Source organism: Hyla sarda, chromosome 4 (assembly GCF_029499605.1).
Source record: "Hyla sarda isolate aHylSar1 chromosome 4, aHylSar1.hap1, whole genome shotgun sequence".
In the NCBI taxonomy this organism is placed as follows: Eukaryota; Metazoa; Chordata; class Amphibia; order Anura; family Hylidae; genus Hyla; species Hyla sarda.
In genome coordinates this window covers 383,737,158-383,762,436 of record NC_079192.1, presented here as the reverse complement: position 1 = coordinate 383,762,436, position 25,279 = coordinate 383,737,158, and the positions used below count along the sequence as shown (strand labels likewise).

At 42.4% G+C, this 25,279-nt stretch overlaps 1 protein-coding gene across 4 annotated transcripts in view; it reads right to left on the bottom strand.

Moving 5' to 3' along the window:
* Positions 1-748: 748 nt before the first annotated feature.
* The window catches only part of TBC1D9B (TBC1 domain family member 9B), a 54,863-nt gene continuing 30,332 nt past the window's right edge, over positions 749-25,279 (bottom strand). Inside the window, exons 7-23 of one of the 4 annotated variants that reach the window (XM_056516997.1) lie at positions 24,501-24,731; positions 23,875-24,018; positions 23,026-23,176; positions 21,752-21,966; positions 21,167-21,284; positions 19,938-20,223; positions 19,611-19,740; positions 19,210-19,308; positions 17,843-17,911; positions 16,335-16,575; positions 15,942-16,007; positions 13,581-13,652; positions 11,257-11,307; positions 9,351-9,410; positions 7,070-7,176; positions 1,792-5,788; positions 749-1,681 (exon numbers count right to left, since the gene is read on the bottom strand). In XM_056516997.1, coding sequence (XP_056372972.1) covers positions 5,102-5,788; positions 7,070-7,176; positions 9,351-9,410; positions 11,257-11,307; positions 13,581-13,652; positions 15,942-16,007; positions 16,335-16,575; positions 17,843-17,911; positions 19,210-19,308; positions 19,611-19,740; positions 19,938-20,223; positions 21,167-21,284; positions 21,752-21,966; positions 23,026-23,176; positions 23,875-24,018; positions 24,501-24,731 — 2,727 coding nt within the window. In that variant the 3' untranslated portion in view covers positions 749-1,681; positions 1,792-5,101. Of the gene's footprint in view, positions 1,682-1,791; positions 5,789-7,069; positions 7,179-9,350; positions 9,411-11,256; positions 11,308-13,580; positions 13,653-15,941; positions 16,008-16,334; positions 16,576-17,842; positions 17,912-19,209; positions 19,309-19,610; positions 19,741-19,937; positions 20,224-21,166; positions 21,285-21,751; positions 21,967-23,025; positions 23,177-23,874; positions 24,019-24,500; positions 24,732-25,279 lie in introns of those variants that run through there. The other 3 variants (XM_056516998.1, XM_056516999.1, XM_056517000.1) reach the window with 3 other exon arrangements.

Here is a 25,279-nt window from a genome sequence, read left to right as displayed (position 1 = left end):
CTGGGTCCTTAAGGGGTTAATAAATAAAATTATTCTATCAAGATAAAGCATTTCATTTATGTATTTAGTTTTAGGACAATGCTGCCATTACCGTAGCCTCCTTGTGGTGTGTCACTTCACAACACCTACACAGTTGCTTTATGGCAGGCACAAGGCATAAGTTAAAGGGGTACTCCGGCCCTAAGACATCTTATCCTCTATCCAAAAGGATAGGCGGATAAGATGTCTGATCACGGGGTCCTGCCGCTGGGGACCCCCTCTATCTCGCATGCAGCACCCACCTCTGGGAGTTGCACACAGCGCTACAGCCTCGGAGTCTGCCGGGTCACGCCTACAGGGCCGGAGTATTGTGACGTCACAACTCCGCCCCCGTGTGACATCATGCCCCTGCCATGCAAGTCTATGGGAGGGGGCGTATTTAACCTCTAAAATTATAATCACATTTGGTGACACATTCCCTTTAATAAATATTGCGTCTTTTGAATTTTAGCTTTAGATTTAGCAAAAAGGCGGGCAGACAGGCACAGCAGGAGGCACACCATAGGGTCATCGGTGGATCCGCAGCATAAAATACGCTGCAGATCCGTTATGTATGACTCTACCCTAAATCTACATGTAACAAAAATGTGATGTGAAGGAGGAGGAGTCAAGATTTTTTTTTTGTGCTTCTTTCCCATTATTGCCAACCTCTGCCAACAAAACAAGCCGTCAGTAACCGTATTAAACAGAAAGAAAACCCTCGGCAGAATGGATTCATTGTATATTTTATTGAGTGCATGACAAATCAATATATTAAAAAGGTACAGTTCATTTTTTTTTAGCATTAAAAATAATACAGTAGTAATAAATTATTTCAACATATACACCACCCAAGGCATATGTAAACACGACAGGGCTCACATATACGGTATATACTGTGACCAAACAAAAAGGTCCAGCTGCATCATCCTGCCGGAAACAAGTGGGATCTCGTTCACATTGACATACAGTGTTGAAGCCGGTAATCTCAGGACAGGTATATGGAGGATATTGATACAAGAGTTATAAATGTACTTTATCCCTCCATGATCACTTTATCCAAGACACAGGTTGCTAAGGTTAAAGCCTATCACGAGAACAGAGATATAGGAGGCCCTGTGTACTTACCAGAAGAGACGATACAATGCCAATCACTAAGAGAGTGCACTGGTCCAGGTCACTAAAGCAGAGGCAAGGGAGCTGGAAAATACTGATACTTTGTATTGTAATACACAATCTTTATAGGACGCATCATGACGTCATCTATCTAAACTGATGGGAAAAGAGGTTCGATTCCCCTAGTAACCCGAGTCCACATTGCAGTTTACTAGTGTTGGGTATGCGGATAGTAGTGCTGATATGAGGCCTGGTACGTCAATATCAGGAAATATGTTTATGTATATGTGTCCTTATATAAAGGTGTGCAGCCTACACATTACTCATCCACAATACAGGCTTTTAGAAAATAGCTGCAATCTGGTTTCCATAGCATGCAGTATTGTTACATAGGTATCGATGATCTAAAGCTTGGCCATAGTTTATTAAAAGTATTGTATACTATTCTGTACTTTTATTCACTTCCATAGGACCGGTACAGTGGTCCCTGTATGTTGAGGGATCCGTGCAATGTAAAGTATGGGACAGTGCTCTACAACCTGCGGACCTCCAGATGTTGCAAAGCTACAACACCCAGCATGCCCGGACAGCCGTTGGCTGTCCGGGCATGCTGGGAGTTGTAGCTTTGCAACATCTGGAGGTCCGCAGGTTGTAGACCACTGGTATTGGAGGTTATACTCATGTGTCCCTGCCGCTCCGGACCGTCACCGCTCATCATCGCTGTCGCCGTGTCCCCGACGCTCCGGCAAGGCCTCTGCTTCCCCAGCATCCTCGCTCTCAGTCGCCGCCATCACGTCTTTATGCACGCCGCTCCATTGGATGACGGGACGGCGTGCGCAGCGACGTGATGACGACGAAGTAGAGCGCCGGCGATGCAGGGGATCCCGAAGAGGACGCGCCTGAGCCCCGAGGACAGGTAAGTGATCGTCAGCGGACCACACGGGGCACCGTAAACGGCTATCCGGTGGCAGCTGAAGCAGTCTGCGCTGCCGGATAGCCGTTTATGCGATGGCCCCGACATACAAAAGCATCGTATGTTGATGCTGCCTTCAACATGCGATGGCCTCTGAGAGGCCATCGTATGTTGAAATGATCGTATGTCTGTCGAGAGGGTCACTGTATTAGAATGCAGTCATGCTACAGTCTGTATAAAGGACGCCTCCAAGGGTGACCAGGTTTTGGCAACTGGTATTTTGCTAACCCTACTAACTTAAAGGAGAACTCCAGCAAAAATGTACTTATCCCTTATACACAGGATAGGAGATAAGTAGCTGTTCATGGGGGGGGGGGGGGGGAGGGGGTTTGGGGGGGGGGGGGCTGACCGCTGGGACCCCCCCGTGATTTAGGGAACGGGGCCCGGCTCAATGTGAGGAGCATGTGCAGTAGATGGCAGCACTCTGGCATCATCGACGCTCCCATAGATACCAGTAGACTGCACGCTCCTCACTGAGAGAATCTGTGTCTAGTTCCATAGATCGCGAAGGGTCCAAGCGGTCGGACTCACACACCCCGCAATGATTTTGTCTGGAGTTCTCTCTTAAAAAGGAGAAAAAGCTGCAATACCAGACAGAGCCTATAAACAAGGTGGTACTGGTTTATGGCCAGAAAACAAGAAACCTTAATCCCAGACAACTTTTATCTCTATTTTTTTTTACAAATCTCATCCACATTCTGGGAACATTTTCCACGTGGATTCTCATCCACTATATGTAAAGAATGGTATGGATTGGTCACTGACTTCACCTTTTTCAATTTAGTAAATGTGAACAATAGGATGCGAAAGTACTGGAGAATCAATGAGATAGTATAAAAAGGACCCTTAACATTTCTCAAAAGTAAGAAAAAGATGGAAGGGTCCAGTACTGTATATCAGGCCTTGAATTTTTTAGGGCCCATTCACAATACAGAATTTCTGGAATAATTCAGGGCGAAGTTTCTGTGTACAGCCACAGCGGCCAAGATTAATCAATGCTATGGCCACACAGTCCCCATTGAATGCAATGCAGATTGTGTATAGTGAACCTGTTCATTTTATCAGCGAAGCACCAAATCCAGGATTTTCATGGAAATTGTGCAGTGTGCATGATGTATCAATATTCTCATGGAAAATAATGGGAGACTGCTTCACTGGAATTTCTGAGCAGGATTCTGCAGTGTGAATGGCCCCTAACTGCTGTCGAATCTTTATGTTTGGTGGCCCAAGCTTATCATTTTCTACCAAGGGCATTAAAGGCATACCAGTCAACACTTAAAGTCAAAATTAGAACGTTTAAGCCCCACCTTTGGGAACACCCCCAAACAGGACACTTTTAGGCAGGGTTTGGATTAATCACAGCGATTTTGCAGCTCAGTTCCCGGGATTGTCTTGCCAACAGTCATCATTTTTGGCAAGTATGTAACAAAAACATTCTCGATAAAACTGGGTTATGACTTGCAGGAATTGAGAGGTGAAGCAAGTACTGGAGTGTTCCTTTAAGATGGATTTCCCTTTTAAGTACTAATCCATACACAGTAAGTAAATAGAACACCAAAGCAAGTGCCTTTTGTAAGATCTGACAGGGTCAGTCTACAAAACCAGACCATGGTGGCCGTAGGCACCAGTGAGATATAGTGTATAGATTTATAAATGTAGTTATTAAAATGTACTTGTCCTTATGAAAAACTTTTGATACCCTGCGCTTTTTGCCACGCTGTGTCTAGACTTCAATTATAAGACCATGTGACAGAGTCTAGAGAGAACGCGCTAAGTGCACACTTGTCTGGGCTTGTTCTACTAATCACAACTTTTGCCATATGATTGTATGATATATATATATATATATATATATATATATATATCTATTTAGAAACCACTGTTCCCATTTAAAGCTTTATTTTTTAGGGGTAATAAGGTGCACAGGTTTGTACATTGCTGTGATGACCTATGAATTAGTGTGTAACCCATCTGAGTGTATATGGAGGTTGACCATCAACGTGCTGTGTGTCCAAATCTCTCTGCTTGACCTTTTCCTTATTCATTCCTATCAACGTCTGAAACACGTTTAGATGGCTGCATATTACAAAGTATAGCCTCCGATAGTTGGAATGTAATGAAAATATCACTGATGGTAAAAAAAATTAAAAAAGGAGAAACGATAGGGTGGCGAGCTGAAATGTTTTGAATACCACAAGGACTAAAGAGCAGCATATAGTGCATTGTTCCAACAGTATGGCTGTATCTAGTGTACATGAGTTAGTAAGCCAGGGAGAGATGAAGATGAACATTATCAATGAAGATATATAAATATACAGGCATGGATCATAAAACAAAAGTTGGATGTAAAGGTAAAAAAAAAAAACATGAAGAGCAACATCTATAGATCTGATTTGTAGACAATACAACTGAATATAAGAAAAAAAAATTGGGATACTATTCTGTATACCAATATATTGCACATTAGCTACAAGCCTATGACACGGTATGTGTTGGCTCTACCATAGTAGCTGAAACAAGATCCTATTCTACGTTACTTAGGCACCACAGACAGCATAGAGCTATCAGGAGCAAAGGCATCTCTTACTCCCATCCTGATGCAGTGTGGCACACAGAGGCCAAGGGGATGGAGTGATCCTTTTAATACAACACGGGTGAAACTTGCCAGGATCGGGCAGGGGTTCAGTGATATGTAACTGGAAAAAGTCTCAGTGTGGACTGTAAAACTAATCATCCAAAGAGTGAATAAGAAGGAGAAGGAAGCATGCCGGGATGAGAGCTGCAAATAAAAACCTGAAAGTTTGTTTCTTTGCTACTTTGAGGCCGAGGATTATAACACGAAGCAAAGTTTTCCTTAAGTTGCTGATGGGAGATGCATGAAATACAGAGCCAAGAAGCTAAGAAAGGACCAAGTTGAGGAGAAGTCTTCTTGTCTGTTTCTATGCAGGGTTTAATTTAATCCAACCTTTCTATATACAAGGTTAGGATCACATTTTATCCGGAAACAGAAGAGAGTTCATGTTCACTTGAGGAGCTGATCTGTCTTTCTACTTTCTTTTGCTTGATCTTCTGTGTAATGTCCACTTTCTTCTCAAAATAGCTGACCAGGGCTTGCTCAGTGAGCACGGAAGCCAGAATCTGTTCAAAGGAGATTGACCATTCTGCATCAATGGTACTGCCGTACTTTGGTGTCACACTGCCAGGGTCACACCCGACTAACACTGTGTCATCTGCAATATCCTCACACTGGAGTGAGCTGGCGCTCACCATGGAGTAGGACGACACTGAAGTATCATCCTTGGTCTCATCATCTGAGGTGGGCTGGCTGTTTCGACCTTCGTTGGCTACTTCTTTCTTCAGTTTTTGAATATTCTCTTGGGTGACAGTCGACCGAGAGTTGCCAGGAACAGGAATGGGCACAGTGGACTGCTCTTTTGCGGTCCTCAGCTGTCTGCTCTCCAGACCTGAGCTCTGCTCTTCTTCTTCACTTGAGGGCTCTCTGGTTATATTGGTTTGCTCACCTTCAGAATTCCTAAGGGGAGGGTTGGAGAACCTTTTTCCCACCTCACCAATGCGCAGCAGAAGACTAGCAACCGTGGCTATGGCATGGTAAAGTTCTTGTTCAACCGGGTCCTCACTGAACATGTTGTAGAAAGTCTTGCATAACTCGATAAATTGCTCCTGTGATAAAAACAAAAATTATTTATGATCCAAAAGATACTTAAAGAAGATCTACAGCGGTATATAACTTTTCCCCTATTAGTGTTAGTTTGGGGTGGGGGGTCTGACCGCTGGGACCCCTCACGATCTCCCATATGGGGACCTGGCACTGCCGCGGTTCTGCATGGCTAGTGCTCGTGTGGTCAACTTCACTAGAGTCCACAGACATGCTCCCTCCATTAGGCTCTATGGCAGAGTCAGGGATGCATGAAAGCTGCATCTCCGCCTCTCCCATAGAGATACATGGAGGGGGCATGTTGGCCGCGAAGTCATGCTGCGGCCGACATGCCTCCTGCCCGTGGAGAGCCGTGGCAGAGCAAATCAAACACTAATCAGGATGGCAGTATAGGGGATAAGTTGTATACAGCTGCAGATCTCCTTTAACAGGAGATAAATTCAAATTTTACAATAATTTCTATCTACATTTATATAACATTCATTCCTCAGATAGGGTATGTCCACATTCTAAGAACGAGCTGCAGATAAATCACCAGAATATCTGGCTGCGAAATCTGCTCCAGCTCATGTGGATTTTAATGAAGAGTTGCCTCTGTGGATTCATCCTTCTAGTATTTTCACTTACTGAGCCATGGGTGCATTTGTGCTGCCCCCTGATCAACCAGCTCTAATGGCAACAGATGTGACCACTGCAGCGGAACATGTGTCGACATGCCACGTCATCACTGGAGGCCAGTAAGGGGAGACTGGCAAAGGATCAATAAAGTGTCAGGAGACTGGTTAAGTGTGTGTTTTATTTATTATATATGATTATCCAATTGTGTGGATTTTTCTGTAGATCTATAGGTAATCCACAGGAAAATGCACAACAGTACATACTAGTATGGATTTATTGTAGATTTGTAATTCCCATGGAGGTTATGGATATGTTGCATATTTTCCCATTGACTAACGTGCTACAAAAAATACCATTGTGCATTAAAAATCTTCACCATAGGTCAATCCATATGGAAAAATGCTGCAGCATGTGAAAGAGACTTAAAATAAATCTCATACCTGCTACTATGTTCCACTGTGGATTTTTCTTGCAGGAATCCACAAGTAAAATTCACATAATTTCCACCCTGTGTAGATTTACCATACGTGAGGGAGTCTCAATAAAGTGGCACTGATCTGAACACCTGGCACAACCAAATAACAGCCTGCCGAAGATAGGTCATGTATCCATAGAAACTCAAATGTCAGTAACCATTACAGAATAAGGTCATTTTTTTTAACTCTCACCTGGTTCATTTTAGGTATGTCTTTTATAGTCTCTTTCTTCTGCTCTTTCTCAATGGCCCACATGCGTAGGTAGTACTTATAGTCTGGAGCACTGGCTGTTTTCTCTTCTACATAAGGGGAAAGTAAAGCAGTCCTTTAACTTTTGTAAAAAAAAAGATTCAAACAGAGTAGCCTGTAAAGTCTGTAGTATGCATCCATGTATCAACATAAAATCTGTATGCCTGGAGACACACGAGTATGTACCGAAGCTGCATACTCCTAATAGTAGAATACTGTCTATTCTAAACACATCAGAGATTGTCCCGCAATGTCACGCCCCCTCCCATAGACTTGCATTGAGGGGGCGGGGCGTGATGTCATGCGGGGGCGAGTCATGATGTCACGATACTCCAGCCCCATAGTCGTGAGGCTCCAGCACTGGCATGCAGCTCACACAGGTGGGTGCTGCATTAGAGATTGCGGTGGTCCTTCCCCAGTGGTGGGACCCCCGCGATCAGACATCTTATCCCCTATCCTTTGGATAGGGGATAAGATGTCTTAGGGCCGGAGTACCCCTTTAATATTATTTTTCCTTGCTAGCAGCACAGACTACAACTCCCACAGGTCAGTGCAGCTCTGTGGAATGGCTGCCAGCCAATTACCTTCATTATCTGTGTGCATGCTGTTTAGTTGTAATCAGTTAGCAGCACACACTACATGTTTTTTCTTTTAAACTATCCTTCCCCCCAGCAATAAATTATGCTATACTCTGAATGGCAGTAGTCAGTGATAAGATCTACAGCAGGAAAAGAGCAGCATTATGTGCTCAGTTGTGGCTGAGAATCTTCACTGGGCTTCTCTGCCGCAAGGTCCTCACACAAGGAGAGGAAGGTGGAGGGGAGGTGTGCCTGTGAAGCCAGCAATCACGTGGTGTTTGTCTTGCAGAAGGGAGGGGGCTAGGTCTTAGTGAGAGGTTTACACAAAGACAAGCAGGACCTGAATATGACGTCTCTCTCTCATTCCCTGAATGTAAGTGACAGCTGAAAGAGGGAAACTGCAAAATAGGTTGGTGAGAAGGAAAGGATGGGCTATGGGTTAAGTTCCCTGGAGTACCCCTTCCATAAGGCCATTAAGGGAGTTTTGAGAGGGCTCAGGTCTTAAGCCTGCTCCATACCTGGCAGCTTTCAGCATCTGGGGACTGCCGCTGGGGCCAATCTCCACTGTCAGCTATTAACCATTTAGATGCTGCTGTCAAAGTTTGCAGCGGCATATAAATGGCCACTCCAAGCAACATAGGTGGTGCAGTAATGCATTGATCTGTATTAGCAATCAAATGACTGCTCATACAAATCCCCATGGGGGACTAAAAAAAAAAAAATAATAAAAGTATGTAAGAAATAAAAAGAAAATGTTTAAAAAAATAAATAAATAAAAATCCCTCCCATTATAAAAATACTAATTACAGTATCTCTTTTCCAAAATAAAAAAATAAGCAGAATTGTCTTAAAATATATTATTGATTCTGCATGGTAAATGGGTAAACAAAAAGAAAAACCAATACCAAACGCCAGCTTTAAATCCAGTAAATTGAAAAAATTATTGGTCAACTAGAATGGAGTGGCAGCATACTTGCTCAACCAAAGATCCATTTAGATGAGGGAACTAATCTCATAACTGGTGAGCAAAGTCCCCGAAATTACCGTAGATCCTTTAAGGGGCAGACAATCACCTTACCAACACATTACAAAGGGGTACTCCGGTGGAAAGAATTTTTTTTTTTAGGTCTTTTTAATTCAACTGGCTCTAGAAAGTTAAACAGATTTGTAAATTACTTCTATTCAAAAATGTTAATCCTTTCAATACTTATTGGCAGCTGTATACTACAGTGGAAATTCTTTTCTTTTTCGATTTATTTTCTGTCTGCCTACAGTTCTGCTCTCTGCTGAAACCTCTGTCCACGTCAGGAACTGTCCAGAGTAGGAGCAAATGCCCATAGTAAACCTATCCTGCTGTGGACAGTTCCTGACATGGACAGTGCTCTCCACTGTGGATAGACAGAAAAGTAATTAAAAAAGAAAAGAATTTCCTCTTTAGTATACAGCTGCTAATAAGTGCTGGAAGGATTAATAATTTTTAATTGAAGTAATTAACAAATCTGTTTAACTTTCTGGCACCAGTTCATTTAAAAAAAAAAATGTTTTCCACCGGAGCATCCCTTTAAGGGTTAAATGTGGGACAACCCCTCCCCATTAAAACATTTCTGCAAAAAGTAAAAGGAAACCGTGTAAAGATGTAAAAATACCTTTTTTATCTTGACAGTCCCCATTCTCAGCTGCAGTTCCATTGCCCTGTCCATCAGAATCTAAAAAAATAAAACAAGATTATTGAAAACTGAAAATAAAATCGACAGCTCGCCCATAACAGATTAACCTATTTCGGACAGAAGCGATTTTAGAAGGGTTGTTCAGTATTAGAAAAATGCTGCCTCTTTTTTTTGCAAAAACAGCACCACTCCTGTCCACAGGTTGTGTCTGGTATGGCAGATCAGCTTGACGGAAGTGAATGGGACGGAGCTGCAGTACTACACACAACCTGTGGACAAGGGTGCGCATTAGAAAAAGCAGTTTTTTCTAATACCGGACAGCCTCTTTAATACTGTAGTATAATTAATAACTTAAATTAGAAAAAAAATATGCCATTTGGTTTAGTTTAGTTGAAACTACAAAAATTGTACAGTATAATCCTTGAACAACAGCTAACAGTATCGTCATCATGATTCTTGTGTAACTACCATCAATGTATAGTACGGACATGGTATAGCACATGAGTTGTATGGGATTGGAAAATAGGCCTTTTTTTTCTCATAAACAGCGCCATTTCAGTCCATGGAATATGTTTAGTATTGCAGCTCATCTCCAATTAAGGGAGAACTGCAGCCAAAATTACCTTATTTCCGATCCACAGGATAGGGGATAAGTAGCTGATCCAGGGGGTCCGACTGCTCTCAGTGAGAAGCGTGAGCGCTAGACGGCACACCCTCCTTTCATTTCAATGGGAGTGCCGAAGAGACCCGAGTACAGCGCTCGGGCATTACTGGTGCATAGAAATGAATGGAGCTTGTTTGTTTTTATTCTTTCCTCTTTCTCCATCCTTTACTTCTTTCTCCATCTATCTTATTTCCTTTCTTTGATTGGTGTTCCTCTAAATTATGAAGTAATAGCTCATGTACTATACCTTGGGTAGCCACATTAAACCTTCTAATTAAGGAAGTTTCCTCCATACTTATATGCAGTGTTACCTTAGTTGAAATCCTAATATATCACATTCCCGAGAGCTTGTTCTCTTATTTAAAATTCAGAACTCTATATCCGAATTTGCTCCATTGATTGTTTTCCCCTTTTTCTGTATGTAATACTTTGTATGTATCCTTTTCTATGAGGTTTACATACTTTTTTGTTGTATTTTTTATTCTCCTGTTTAATTTAGAAGGATTTTAGTAATTTTACAGTAAACAGTTATACAAAAAAATAAATGAATGGAGCGTGGCCCTAACTTATTGAGCTATTGTTTTCAACACAGGGTGCCTCCAGCTGTTTCACAACTACAAATCCCAGCATGTCCTGAAAGCTAATAGATGTCAGGGCTGGCTGGAAGTTGTAGTGGTGAAACAGCTGGAGGCACCCTGTGTAGATGAACTAACGGCGGAAGTCGGCCTCCCCAGCAGGCATCAGTGATGTCGTGCCTGCTGGGAAAGTCTGCCTGGTAGTGAGCACACTATCAGGCAGACAAAAAGGCATTTTTTATATAGTAAAAATATATAATTTAAAGCAGGGAGGGGGTTAGGGAGAGTTGGGCAATATGCAGGGACAGGGAAAAAAAAAAAAAAAAAAAATGGTGGGAGCTACTCTTTAAGTACACTGTGGCTGAGCTGCAATGCCAGACAGTCAATGTAAAAGACTGCTGCTGCCTCTGCAATACAAATCAGACTCTCTTCTCTAATCCCATACAACACTTAAAATCTTAATCTCTGTATCCAATGATATGTACGGTACTTCCTACATTGACTAAACCATGAAAGCCAATCACATAAAATGGCCCAGGAGACCCTACCTTGGTGGTGCAGGGCCTGCATGGTGCTGCAATGGTTCATTACACATTACTAGAGTGATCGATGAGTGCGCAATTCTAACACAAATTAAAAAACTAACCTGGGAACTCACTCTGGAGAATAAGATCCAGTTCGGAGAGATAGGGAGATACTGCAGTCAGAAAGAGAGGGGAGAAAGTTGAGGGCAGCGGGAGAAGAGGGATAGACGAGAAAGTGGAGAAAAGGTGGGAATCAGATGAAGGTAACCACTATAACTCAGCTCTACTAGTATGAGGAAGGGGGAAAATTCGGTTTAGGTGTGTGCTCCATATACCGTAATATGGTCTATAGTTATTTTTCTATGAGTGACAAGATAGGTGTTGTTGTAATATAAGGGTCATAATATCCGACTGAGCTCACAATTAACCATAGTAAATGTATGCCAATTGTCTCTCAAATAGGGTCAACCAATGACTCAATTACTTAGCCCCTGGCTTTGCAGGTGGGATCCCGCTTTGTATGTGGCGCCCCCGGCTGATTTCAGAAGCTAGAGGCTGCTGCTAATAGCTGGCATGTGGCGCACTGACATCTCAAGGGATATTTAAATGGACGTTGGTGGTGCAGTGGCTGAGATCAAATTGGTTGTCACGGCTGTCTGACTGACTTGTCTGACTTGTCGTGACTGCCTCCAGTCTTCTATTGAGAGAGCGTGCCTAGGGCAGACTCTATCAATAGAGTGCAGACCTCAATGATTAATGCAGGATGTTTGTTCAGCATTGATCTGTTTGAGCCATCTATTGTAATAAGGTGTAAGAGGAGAAAAAAACATTAAATCAACCTCCTTTTTCCATTTTTTAAATAAAAATAAACATATTTATTGCTGCATGTGGAACTGTGCGAACTATTAAAAAATAATATTAATGACTTTACACAGTAAATGGCATAAATGGAAAAAAATACCAAACTGCAAAATTACAGTAATTTGGTCACATCACAACCCGGAAAAAATGGAATAAAAGAACAAAAATCTGAGCGACGCCAAATTAGCAACAATAAAAACTACATATCATGGCGCAAGACAGATCTATAGGTGAAAAAATAAAGTTATAAGGGTCAGAACAGGGCTATTTTAACCATCCTCTTGTTTGAAAAAGTTAAGATTTCTTTAAACTAAAAAAACATGACAAAATCCTATACAGAATCAAGATAACATTTAGGTTTGGCCGCATGGAGAACAGCATAAGAAACAAGTGCCCCCCCAAATTTTTTTTATTTTTTTTTCAATTACACAGTCAAAAAATTTCCATTACAAAGCAAAACTGGTGCCGCATAATAAAAAACCCTCCAGTGGGTCTGTGGATGAAAAATTTAAAGTGTAATTGATTTTACAAGGTGAAAAAGAAAAAACTTAAAATGTGAAAATGAAAATTTGCTGTGACATTAACGGGTTAAAGTGGTTTTCCCACAAGAAAATCTCATAATCTGTTCACAGGATAAGAGATATGTTTCTGATTGATAAAGGTTCAACAGCAGGGATGGCCCGGAGTCATGAGAACAAGGGTACAGTGTTCCTCTAGTTAAATGGAGCAGTGGTTGGACTTGTGTGCTGCCGCTTCATTCAACTTTAGGAGTCGGATGAAAATGGTGAAAAACAGTACTTAGAACGAAGCTGAAAGAAGAGTCTGCACACGTTTGACAGCCGCTTCATTCAAGTGGGGGTACTTGGCCCCCTGTTCTCATGAGTGGTGGCTGTCCCAGCAGTCAGACCCAGCCAATAAGGCAATGAGGATAAGTTTTGTTCTACTTTCTATTTAAAGGGGTATTCCAGGAATCAAAAAAACAGGCATTTTTTCTTTCAAAAACAGCGCCCTCCTTGTCTCCACTTTGGGTGTGGTATTACAACTTGGCTCCATTCACTTCAATGGAATTGAGCTGCAGAACCACACCCAAACTGGGGACAAACAGCAAAAGGTCTTTGAAAGAGAAAAGGCCTGTTTTTGTTTTAATACCTGGAATACCCCTTTAAATTGTGACATAGGGGGAGATTTAATAAAACCTGTTCAGAAGAAGAGGTAACCAGCTGACCATAAAACCCAATCAGATTGCGTCTTTTATTTTTACGAGACAATCTGATTATTTTTCAGAAGCAATCTGATTGGTTGCTATGGGCAACTGGTCAACTTTTCCTCTGCACAGGCTTTGATAAATCTCCTCTGTTGGTCATATAGTAGTAAACCGGAGGGGTAAGTGACAGCCAGTGTCATAGTTATGTTTCATTTATAATCCAGCTTTCCTAGAAACAGATACAAAGAAAACAGATCAACAACCCAAGTGGAAAGGAATATTCAAGGACTTAGTCATTTGAAACGCTGTTTAAATGGGCACTACACAAAGAACTGAGAAAATGTTGAACACTGCAGGACACAGTTGTTTCCATCACTTTACCTTCTGGAGTTACATCCTCGGTGAAGAAGTTTGTAGCCTCCAGAGCAGATTCTGTTTCTTCAGGACTTAGAGCTGTGGGGATAATGTAAGAGGAAGTCAGATTTACACCAAATGCTGGGCTATGTTCCCAATTGTGTCAGATACAAGCAAATCAGACACAAGAACGCATAGGTTTTAAAGGGGTACTCCGCCCCTAGACCTTTTATCCCCCTATCCAAAGGATAGGGGATAAGATGTCAGATCGTGGGGGTTCCCGTCGCTGGGGACCCCCGGGATCTCGGCTGCAGCACCCACCTGTTGCGGCTTCTGGAAACGCTGGAGGCTTTGGCTCCCGACCACGGTGACGTGAGACAGTGATGTCACGACACCGCCCCCGTGTGATGTCACGCCCCGCCCCTCAATGCAAGTCTATGGGAGGGGGCGTGACAGCTGCCACGCCCCCTCCCATAGGCTTGCATTGAGGGGGCGGAGCGTGACGGCACACGGGGGCGGAGCGTGAAGTCACACGGGGGCAGAGCGTGACGGCACAATGCTCCGACCCCGTGATTGATAGTAATCAGACCCGGAGTGAACACGCCGGCGGCCGGCGTGCAAGATCACGAGGGTCCCCAGCCGCGGGACCCCCGCGATCAGGCATCTTATCCCCCATCCTTTGGATAGGGGATATGATGTCTAAGCGCCGGAGTACCCCTTTAAAGTTGCAATTCCTTTATCCAAAGATTAATTCCATACAGCAGTGTTTTCCAACCAGAGTGCCTCCAGCTGTTTCAAAACTACAACTCCCAGCATGCCCAGCATGAAGAAAACCCAACAGATCAGAGAATGTGTAAAAAAAGCAAAATGTAGGGAAACCTTAGTAAATACCATGGAAAAAAAATGTGGGGAATTAAACCCACAAAGAAACCTACACAACACTACTAGTAAATCAGGGCCATTGTCTTTTTCAAATTGCTACCTATTTCTTTTGTATACACAATCCATCGGTAAATGTAACAATCATAATTCCATAGAAGACACCAAGTAAGAGGCTCTGACATAAGCTTTTGTTATACTACTGGGTTCCTAGATGAGTTCATATGGATCTGTTTTATGCCGTGTAATGAAATACTTAGCTGGTACTTTTGTATTCTGTAATACAGCATGTTTTGTATGTTTTGGTGCACAACAGGTGATTGCTAATTTAGAAAGTTTATCATGTGACTCCAGAATACATAGCGCATGCTTCAAAAAGGGGGAAGTTTGAAACATCACAAGTTAAATGGGCACTGTCATCAACTTTTTTTTTTATATGTTGTAGTACATATGTACTACAACATATCTCTGATATATTTTCAGTATTTTTTATTAATATGTTTTAATTTACGTTTGAAAACCGGCCATTAGGGGGTCTCCCTCCTAGTGGCCAGCTGCAGGCTGGCGTGATGTCACGCCTGAATTCGGTCCAAATTCATTTAGCCTGCGCTCGCTCCCTGCCTGTCAATCAGACAGGCGGGAGCGAGTGCTGAGAGCGCACTGGCTCCCTGGCCTCACATGCCAGCCCCGCCTCCCAGCATTTATATGCTGCTCCTGCTGCCTCAGGACTCTGCAGGACTCTAGGGCATGTCTTGGGGAGAGCGGGGTTCGGAGTTTTTAACACGGGGGTTGGGGGACAGCGGGGTTCAGAGTTTTTAACACGGGGGTTGGGGGGGGGGGGGGAGGAGGGAACGGGGTAGCCCTTAATTTATTGTTTTCAACACAGGGTGCCTGCACCTGTTTCACCACTACAACTCTCAGCATGCCCTGACAGCCAATAGATGTCAAGGCAAGCTGGGAGTTGTAGTGGTGGAACAGCTGGAGGCATCCTGTATAGGTGAACTAAGGGCGGAAGTGTCGGCCCCAGCAGGCATTAGTGACGTCGCACCTGCTGGGGAAGTCTGCCTGGTAGTGAGCACACTACCAGGCAGACAAAAGCCATTTTTAATATGGTAAAAAAAAAAAAAGTAAAGGCAGGGAGGGGGTTAGGGGTAGATGGGCAATAGGCAGCGACAGAAAAAAAAAAAAGGATGGTGGGAGCTACTCTTTAAGCCTCTTGCTAGTCTGCCTCCAGCTTGGAGTCCTCCTTGGGCTCTATTTGTGGTATTACATTTTTCTATGATAATTACTGTGTATACTTATCTTAATGAATTAACAGGAAGCAAATTGCAAAGACATTGATGTGTTTTTCTGTTTGTTTATCTATGAAGTCAGATGTGGTATGGGGAAGTTTATCTTGAACGGACCAGGTGTGCATATCCCTTAAACGCTGTGTAATCTTAGCTTTATGCACCTTATGGATAGGCCATCAATGTTGTAGTACTGTAAAGAAAAAAAAAAAAAACTTACCAGGTGGTAGGTGCAGTTTATATAGAAATTTAAGCTTGTCCGTCATATCACCATGATACATTCCTCCTAATAGAAAAAAATTTATTTAAAATTAGACTCTTTGCCAGAATATATCAGAATCACAATTCTCCAGCCTTCTGTATCAAATATGAAGACTGTGTAAGAAGAAGCACTGATGGTGGGGGGAATGGCTGCATCCTGGTGTCAATTTACTTGTACATTTTTAGGAGGAATGGCGCAATGAAGGGTTAAAAAACTAAAATAAAAAAGTACTATAATAGACAAGCCAGAAAAGCGGGCAGCGTAATGATATGGGCACAGACAGCACATTTTGGCCAGTCAGTAAAACGCCCACTTCTATTGTGACAATGCTGGACATACAGAGGATCTTACCAAGTCCAGTTACAAACTCTTTAAAGTTTATTAGGGAGTCCTTGTTAGTATCCAACAGGCGGAAAATACGAGCAGCCAGGATGGAAGTGTGTGAGCCGAAAGACCAGGGTGTGAGCTGGGAGAACAACTCCTGGAACTGATCTATGTCTATGCGGTACTGCTCCAGATAAGGCAGGCTGGGGTCATGGCGATTGCTGGTTGTGCGGTTCCCTCCCCAATAACAGCTCATCAGATGCTGAGCCTGTTTGGAAACATTAATAAAGACAATATTATAATAGGTGGATAAAGGCCATATATACTGTAAAGGTCATAAATATGCAATAAAGGAATTACAATACCATCTAATAAAATTGGACGACCCACAATGCTGCATGGCTGCACTATCCTCAATCAGTTACATTAGCATCGTATGAAAATGCACAATGGATTAACTATTCTGGGCTTGAAATCATATCAGCAATTTTGTGTACAAAGCACTGTATAACGCAGTGCACAAGTAAAAATAGCTAAACATTAGTGGTGCAGTGAACAATTAAAAGATTACAATTAATAATAGTCGAGTAGATTGCACTTATGGATGACAGTGCCATTCATAACAGCAAGAAAACAGAGGCTGGGTCTACAAACTGGAAAGTTTCCTTCGTTGTTCCCATCACAAATATTTGATGACTACAGCAAAATCAGTATGCAGATTTTGGTCTGAGTTCACTGTGGATTTCACTCTTTGCTACATTGACAATGGTGAAATTTGCCCCGCATTCTTTTTACCAGATCAAGGTTAGTGAACAGGCACAACAAACTGGCAACAACAGAGGTGCATGTAGAGAGTGTCTCAAGAGTAAGAAAATACCCATAAAAAATTTAAACAGGTAAAAAAAACTAAATCTGAATGATGCAGCAGCAGCAGCCGCCACTGCTCTTGTGGTGTCATTCAGCAAAAAACAAAAGCCTAAGGGTAGGGTCACACGTAGCGCATCTGCAGCATATTTGACACTGCGGATGCGCTACTGACTGTCTCTAGAGTTTCTGCCGCTAAAAGCGGACACACAGGGATCTGCGAGCAGTGAGTAAATGAGTAAACTGTGCATGCGCGGGCGACTCTTAGATCCTTGTGTATCTGCTTGTAGTGGTGGATTGCTGGTATGAGCAGACAACGCAGGACACATGGGCAATGCAGGAGGCTCACACTAGGGATGGTCAGTGGCGCATCCGCAGCATCAAATACGCTGCTGATGCGTTACGTGTGACCCTACCCTACATGGGTTTTTTCTTACTTTTGAGATGTGTTGTCCATTATGGTAGGTTTCTCAAGAATTGCAACAACTAGACCTGAAAAGTGACCAAAAACACATGATATCTGCCTTGGTCAGACGCTGACATGGTCCCTTGTGTCATGTATAGAGACTGGCAGCAGGTGGTATAAATCTGCCATTACAGACAAATTAAATCACTGGTGTATGGAAGCACAGTGTGTGGACCAGAGGTCAAATAACACGATACACACTCACCTTGAACAGAACGTACATATCCTCAAGCTCTTCCATAGAGAAGCCAAGGTCAGTGGAAATTGCTCTCACCTAACAAGCAAGTATGAGAAGGATTACATAGGGTTTTGTCTTACTAGTATAGTTTACTATATGTACATTTAGGTAAAGGATATTATCTCGTTATCCATTAAAAAGAACAAACTTTCTTACTCAATGCAAATGACCATCAACCGGCAGCTGAAACCCATGAAACTCAAGCAGCTATTCCTGTGGAATCTGAGTATGGTCATATATTTCCCTGTAAAATGAGATTGCACCCATTCAAGTAGATGGGCAATCATGTAAATACATAATTTTGTGAGTAATCCGAAGTGGGAGCCACACTATGCAGTGACAAGGATACTGTGAGCAGGGGACTTAAAAGAGTACCTGTCACCACAATTTTTTTTATATTTTGTTAATCAATGTAGAAGAAAACACTTTCTAATAACATGTGATTAACAAAAATGTATCCTTATATGTATATTTTTTACTTTTAAAAACTGACCACTAGGGGTCTCCCTACATGTCCCAGCTCATAGAGTTCGGAATCATGCCAGGCTGGCTGCTTTTCAGTGCAGCCAGGACACTGAAAAGCACAGCACAGCTCCCTGCCTGTCAATCAGACAGGCGGGAGCGAGCGCTGTGCACAGCAGGCCGGACGTCTGCTGTGCCTGCTACATGGAACTCTGTGCCTGCTACATGGAACTCTGTGCCTGCCCATGATGACAAGCTGGCCTGCAGCGCCCGATGAGTGGGCTAGGACTGCTCAGAAATGGGCCGTCACAGATGGCAATGATTTCCGAATGGAATCTGCAGAAAGTATGGACTTAGAAAATAGACATATGCTGCTGAAATTCTGCTGGGTGCACAGTGCAGCAGAATCTCATTAAAATCAATGGGACTCTACTGATGCAGTAGAATATTGCAGAAAAATTCTGCTCTGCTTGAGGAATTAAAATTTTTATTAGACACCAGAAATGAGATGGATTTACTGTTGAAATGCCACAATCACTACTGATAGTGGCATCTTAAAAGTTAAATAATGGACATCAGCATGACTGCCAATGTCCGTCATTACTGTCAGATGTCTGCTGCTGATAGCAGTGGACACCTGTTGCTTAATAGTGCGGACCCCACTCCCTCACCTGCCCCATGACGTAACTGTATGTTATCGGTCGGGAAGGGGGTATATTAGTAAGTGCTTTAGTTTTAATATAGACATGCAACAGTGAGGAGTTTCCCCTGCCCAGAATACCCCTTTAATCCTACTATACACCAATCATATTGAATGACTGGCTAATGTCTAGGAAATAAAATATAGGTGAAGTACATATATTTTTCCTTACCACACTTCTCTTTGCTGAATCCTCTAAAGACTGTATCACCTTCAGCCTTTGCTTAAACCGCATCTGCTCAATATCATCTGCTCTCAGGCTGCTAAACTTCTAGAAGAAAAAATAGCAAACGTCTTCAGTAATCAGAATAGTGAAGTGTTAATACATCCTGCTAAGGATAGACTTTGATGGCCTGCTCAGCCAATTACCAGCTGAGGGGGGACATCGCTGCGGCCAGTCATTGGCTGAGTGGGCCATCACTTGCACACTAAAGACAGTTAAGTATGACGGGCCCGTACCGGAGATCGTGGGGAGCGCCAGCGGTCAAAGACTCAACAATCAGACATCTTTTGGATCGGGGATAAGTGTCTTATAAGTGCATTTCCCTGGAGGACCCCTTTTATAGACATTACCATATATGACGCCTTGATGAGGTCAAATATTTCGACCTCAACTGGAGGTTCATCGCCACTGGTGAGAAGAGCGTGCAGGTGAGGGATTGGAGGCGACACGCTCTGCTTGTTCACCACATTGTCAAGATATCTGTTAAAGAATTAAACATATTAAGAAAAGTCTTTAAATTCGTTTTTATCACCCCCTAAACATAGTAGGATATTATAATGTATTGCTAAAATATCCTGGTAAACTTTGGTTGTTTTGTCAATATGGAGTACAATCCTATTCATCTGTGGTTTTTGCTCTCTTCTTATATAAGCCCTAAAGGCATTGACAAATCTTACCTTCCAAGAACAGTCATGGCTTCACCTTCATCACTGGAGTTTAACAGGATATCCATGTTGGCCTCCAGCACAGCCAGTGACAATTGTAGTATCAGTTTGATTCCTTCATAGAAAAAGCAGTCAACCACCACCACTGCACTCTCGAATGGCATGACGCTAAGAAATAAGGTGAGGAACCAAGACAGAGAAATGGTGGAGATCACTCCCAGTTCCTGCATCTTCTCGGACAGCTGCGGAAGGAACTCACGTGTCAATTCCTCAAACACACCCTGGTCCACTAAGGCTCCTGAAAATCCAAAGAGGTAGTACAGGTAACCATGGGGAACGAGAATGTCAATTGGAAAAGTAATACTGAACGCTTACAAATCGTGACGAATCGAACTTACTGTAAATTCACTCATCTCAACTTCTCATCAACTTCTCGGCTCGGCAGTTGATAACTTTTCCTGCATAAATTAGTTCAGCTTTCCGGTGCTCCGGTGGGCTGGAAAAGGGTGGATACAGTCCTAGGAGACTCTTTCCTAGGAATGTATCCACCTTTTCCAGCCCACCGGAGCACCTGAAGGCTGAACTAATTTACGCAGGAAAAGTCATCAACTGCCGAGCCGAGAAGTTCGTGACGAATCGAATTTACTGTAAGTTCGCTCATCTCTACTTACAAACATAATTTTCACAGCAAGACTAAATTCACATCTGATAAGTATCCTATTTAGGAGGGGCCGATTATTGGCTGAATGAGCATTCATAAGAACGCTTGTCCCGATAAATGTCCCGAGTAAAACATGGTGGCTTGTCTGCATCCTCTGATATTATAATCTGCCCTTGTATTAGTAAATGTGGCCCTTTTCAGCATCTTGTTGTAAACTTGATGCTATTTCAGTAAATTTCAGTAAATTCTAATGCTAGTTCATGGTATTTTTTTAAACATTAGAAAAATATCTGTCTTTTCAAATCTGCAGCATGATTATTATGTCAAACATTTTCCAGGGATTTCACCCTTTTGCAAAAAAGCAGACATGCTTGTATTCAGTTTATAGAACAGCCAACACAGGCTGACATAAGAGACTGCAGTCTGGCTAAAGGCAAAGATTCAAGGGATTATTACCCAGAGTTTTACTACTTCACTACTGGATAATTCTATATTAGGGAGCAGCTGTATATCAATTCTCCAATAAATCAACGCAAGTTCCCTGAAGGAACATAAAGAGCGACAGATGTAATTCTCTTACCAACAACCCGAGTATTGTAATAATCTGGAAGCATGCGCTCACATAGGGACACCAGCAGCCAAAATGCCTCTTCCTCATTACAGTAAAGAAGCAGAACAGAGGTCACTATATTCATAGCCTGCAAAGGGAACATAACAGAAGTTACTGCTGGCATCTAGAGTATATTAGAACTTTACTGCACATAGTAGTATACAATACGTAACATCATTTGAAATACATGTTTGTGCAGTGAAAAGTAAAAAAAAAAGTTTGAGTAACATTAGTAATAACACTGGTGGGAATTTAAAGGCTGTTTTATGACTTTATTGTGAACAGTACTTATATCATATAGACTGGGCTAGAGGGGCCTAATAAAAAAAAGTTGTGGGCGGTCACAGAACATACAGCAGGTCCTGCCAAATCCTGCTAAATTAAATGGCATGGGGGGGTTGGTATACTCTCTCTAAAAGCCGAGACAAAATGTTTGCTAGAGTGGAACCCGGAGGTAATGGGCAGAAATCCAGCAGAAGTGGGATAAAGGAAACACTGGGCTTATAGAGGTGTTCACGAGATACTATTTTGATGAAACCCACTGTTTCACCCTACCTGGCAGTACCCTATATTAGGGTTGCGAAAAGCATATGCTGTCAACACGCGGCGTAACGCAGCTATTCCTAGTTCATTCTGGAATGCAGGATGCTCTGGCATTGAACGGTGGAGGTCTCGTTCAATCTCATCTGTTGCGAGGTTACATTTTCCAGTGGATTTCTCAACCAGGTCGGAATAATAGCCCGGGTGTGTTGCCATCTCATTTAAGGCCCCTATAGTTGTAAAATGAGGGAAGAAATAAATAAAAATCCTGGTAAAAGCGATCGCAACTGAATAGGTCTCATAGGCTTCTGCAGAAGTGTTATCAAAATTATAACTGCAGCAGAGTCCCACTGATTTCAATGGGATTCTGCTGTAATGTGCACATCCGTGAAATCCGTTTACAGCCTCAGCCGAATTTCCATGCAGAATTCTGAGCAAAAATTTTGTTTGGAAATTCTGCTATAAGAATTTAACATTGTAGTGAATGGAATTTCCGCTGTCCCATTAACACAACAACATTTTCTGCTAAAGAAATTCTGCATTCCGGATTCTGCAAAAAATTGGAACCTGTGTATAGTTTTTGCAGGATTCCTTAGTAGAGTTCATAGAAGTCAACGGGACTCTGAATTCCATCCAAAATCTGTGTGTTGAATGCAAGAAATTTCGCATAAATTCAGGCCAAATTCTGAGCACATTTCACAAACTCTAAAAAGTACAGTGCCAGGAACGCAGAATGGAATCTAAGCGGAAGCACAGAAATTCTACTGTTTAACATAGCCTTAGACACTCGTCTTGGACAATCCCTGAACATCCTTATACAGATGTAAATAGTCCTGTGTAGAGTATTTTTGCCAGAATTCAAATCTAACAAATATGACTGCGATTTGTTTTGTTTTTAAAATATTCGAAGTGCAAAATCCAAGTCCAAGGAGATCGTCACACCTTGACTTTTGTAAACAAAATTTTAATCAAAAGCAGCTTTTGGCCCACTGCTATATTTCTGTATATGACCTACACTGATTATTTATCCTGAGGATATTCACAATATGGGGAAATGCTTCCGGACAAACAGGTAAAGGCCTATAGTCACTGGAATAGACCTCCCTGTTCTCGATGATCGTACATATTTAAAGAAAGGAAAAAGCACAGGACTAATAGGTTGCAGGGGACTCTTTTCTTTCCTTAGCTACATGGTGGATTTTCTTAGCAAGTTCTTCTCTCATTTCAACACTTACTGGAATACACGCATTCATAAGCCATCCTTAATTTTCTGAAGGTTTATTGCTGACCTGAGAACAAGAGCCAGAGCTCTCCTCGCAGGCTCTCCGGAATCCCGTTCAGCACCAGTTCCCGGGTCTTAGATGTTCGATACATGCACATACCACGACCGTATTCAAAGAAGTGAATGTTCCAGGACTCTTCCTTCATCTTCTCCTTGGCCTACACAAAGTCAAATTAATCTGTGTAACTAGGAAAATGTAAAAGCAACACACAACCATTTTTGCATCTAATTACTTTATCATAGTACTTAATGATAAGCTTTAGTTAAAATACAAAGTTATCTTCATTACCAAAAATGTAATCCCATCTTATAAGGTTATGGCAGATCACTAGGACATGGCATCACTTTCTGATCAGTGTGGATCAGACCTCCAGAAGCACCACTGATAATGAGAATAAGAGGGCTGCAATTCTGGTGTAGTGAAGCATCCACCCCATCCCCCCCCTGAATGCAAGCCTATGGGAGGGGGCGTGACAGCTATCACGCCCCCTCACATAGGCTTGCATTGAGGGGGCGGAGCATGTCTTCACACGGAGGCGGGGCCGTGACGTTACAATGCTCCGGCCCCCGTGATCGCCAGTAATCAGAACCGGAGCGAACATGCTCCAGGGACTGATTCTAACGGGGTGCTGCGTGCAAGATCACGAGGGTCCCCAGCAGCGGAACCCCGGCGATCAGGCATCTTATCCCCTATACTTTGGATAGGGGATAAGATGTCTTAGCGCCGGAGTACCCTTTAACATTTTTAGGTCTCCTTTCTGTGTAGGGGTACATTTTAATCTGTATGAAGGCATGCAGAGGGAGGGCAAATAGTAATGAGAACCCAACTACCACAACAAGAGCAAGTATCCATTACCCATTTAGGACCTAGTTCTTCACTGCCTTCTCTTGGGAAGAGTTTTAGTAGCCCGTGAGAGGTTGTAGGAGCCTCTGTACTGTTAGTCTTCTGAGGATTGCTGGGTCCATCACCAATTGGACTACTGACAACAAGCCTTGTTGCCTATCAAAAAGACAGTGTAAGAACACATTTATTTAAAAATAAAAGCCAAAAGTTGCTTGCAAAACATAACTTATGTGAAAGTCGGCTGGTCTGGCACTACCACTAATCTCGCATTCAATACTATATCTGAGAAATGTACTTCTAATTTGTTCTTTGTTCCCCACAGCAGGAAAACACTATAGGGGAGATTTATCAAAACCTGTCCAGGGGAAAAGTTGCTGAGTTGCGCTTCTTTCATAATAAATATAAAGAACATTGGGGGAGATTTATCAAAACATGTCCAGGAGAAAAGTTGTAGAAACCAATCAGATCGCTTCTTTCATTTTTCAAAGGCCTTTGAAAAATGAAAGAAGCGATCTAATTGGTTGCTATGGGCAACTCAGCAACTTTTCCCCTGGACATGTTTTGATAAATCTCCCCCAATGTTCTTTATATTTATTAATGGAAAGGTGCTTAATATGGTAATAAGCAGCAATCTGCACCTCATATGCGCCATTCCCGCTGCTTCCTTTCCGCACGGCAGCTCTTTGGTCCCCACCATTGTCTCCTTCAGCCCTCTGCAATGACGTCTTCTGCAAGAAATCCGAGATGCGCTGAACCAGGAAGTTCCTGTCTTTAAGATTGGCGAAGAGAAAGGTCATTTTTCCTTTAGTGCTGATGGACAATGGCCTGGGTAGCACGCTGGAACTATCGGCCTTCTCCACTATGGTAACCTGCCGTTCAGACAACGCACCCATTAGAATCCAATAAATTACTTGACCTGGTATTTTTTTTCTATCTTAAAAGGATATGTGCACCTTTCCAATCAAAGTAAAAATTAAGAATAAAACAACTTTACAAATCTACTATTTCATAGATACAGTTTCTATGGAGATCTATGTGAAGCAGTATGCTGCAAACAAAATCACTGTGTAATCTAATCCTGCACACATGTATTATTCACACATAAGGTCATACATCAGTGAAGAGCAAATGCGTCGCAAGTAATCACGGGGTCAATAGCAAACTTTGGAATGTGGTCCAACTTTCCTATAACTATCTGTTATGTATTGTATTATTGATTATTTTGCTTTCCATAAAATCACAGCATAGAAATAATGCAAACAGTGATGTCACAGTACATACATAATGCACACAGCAAGGTCACAGTACCGTAATAATGCACTCAGAGGAGTCAGAAGAATCAAAATGCGTACACTAAGATCGCATTACACAAATAATGCACATAGTGATGTCACAGGGTAAAAACAGGACAGGGATA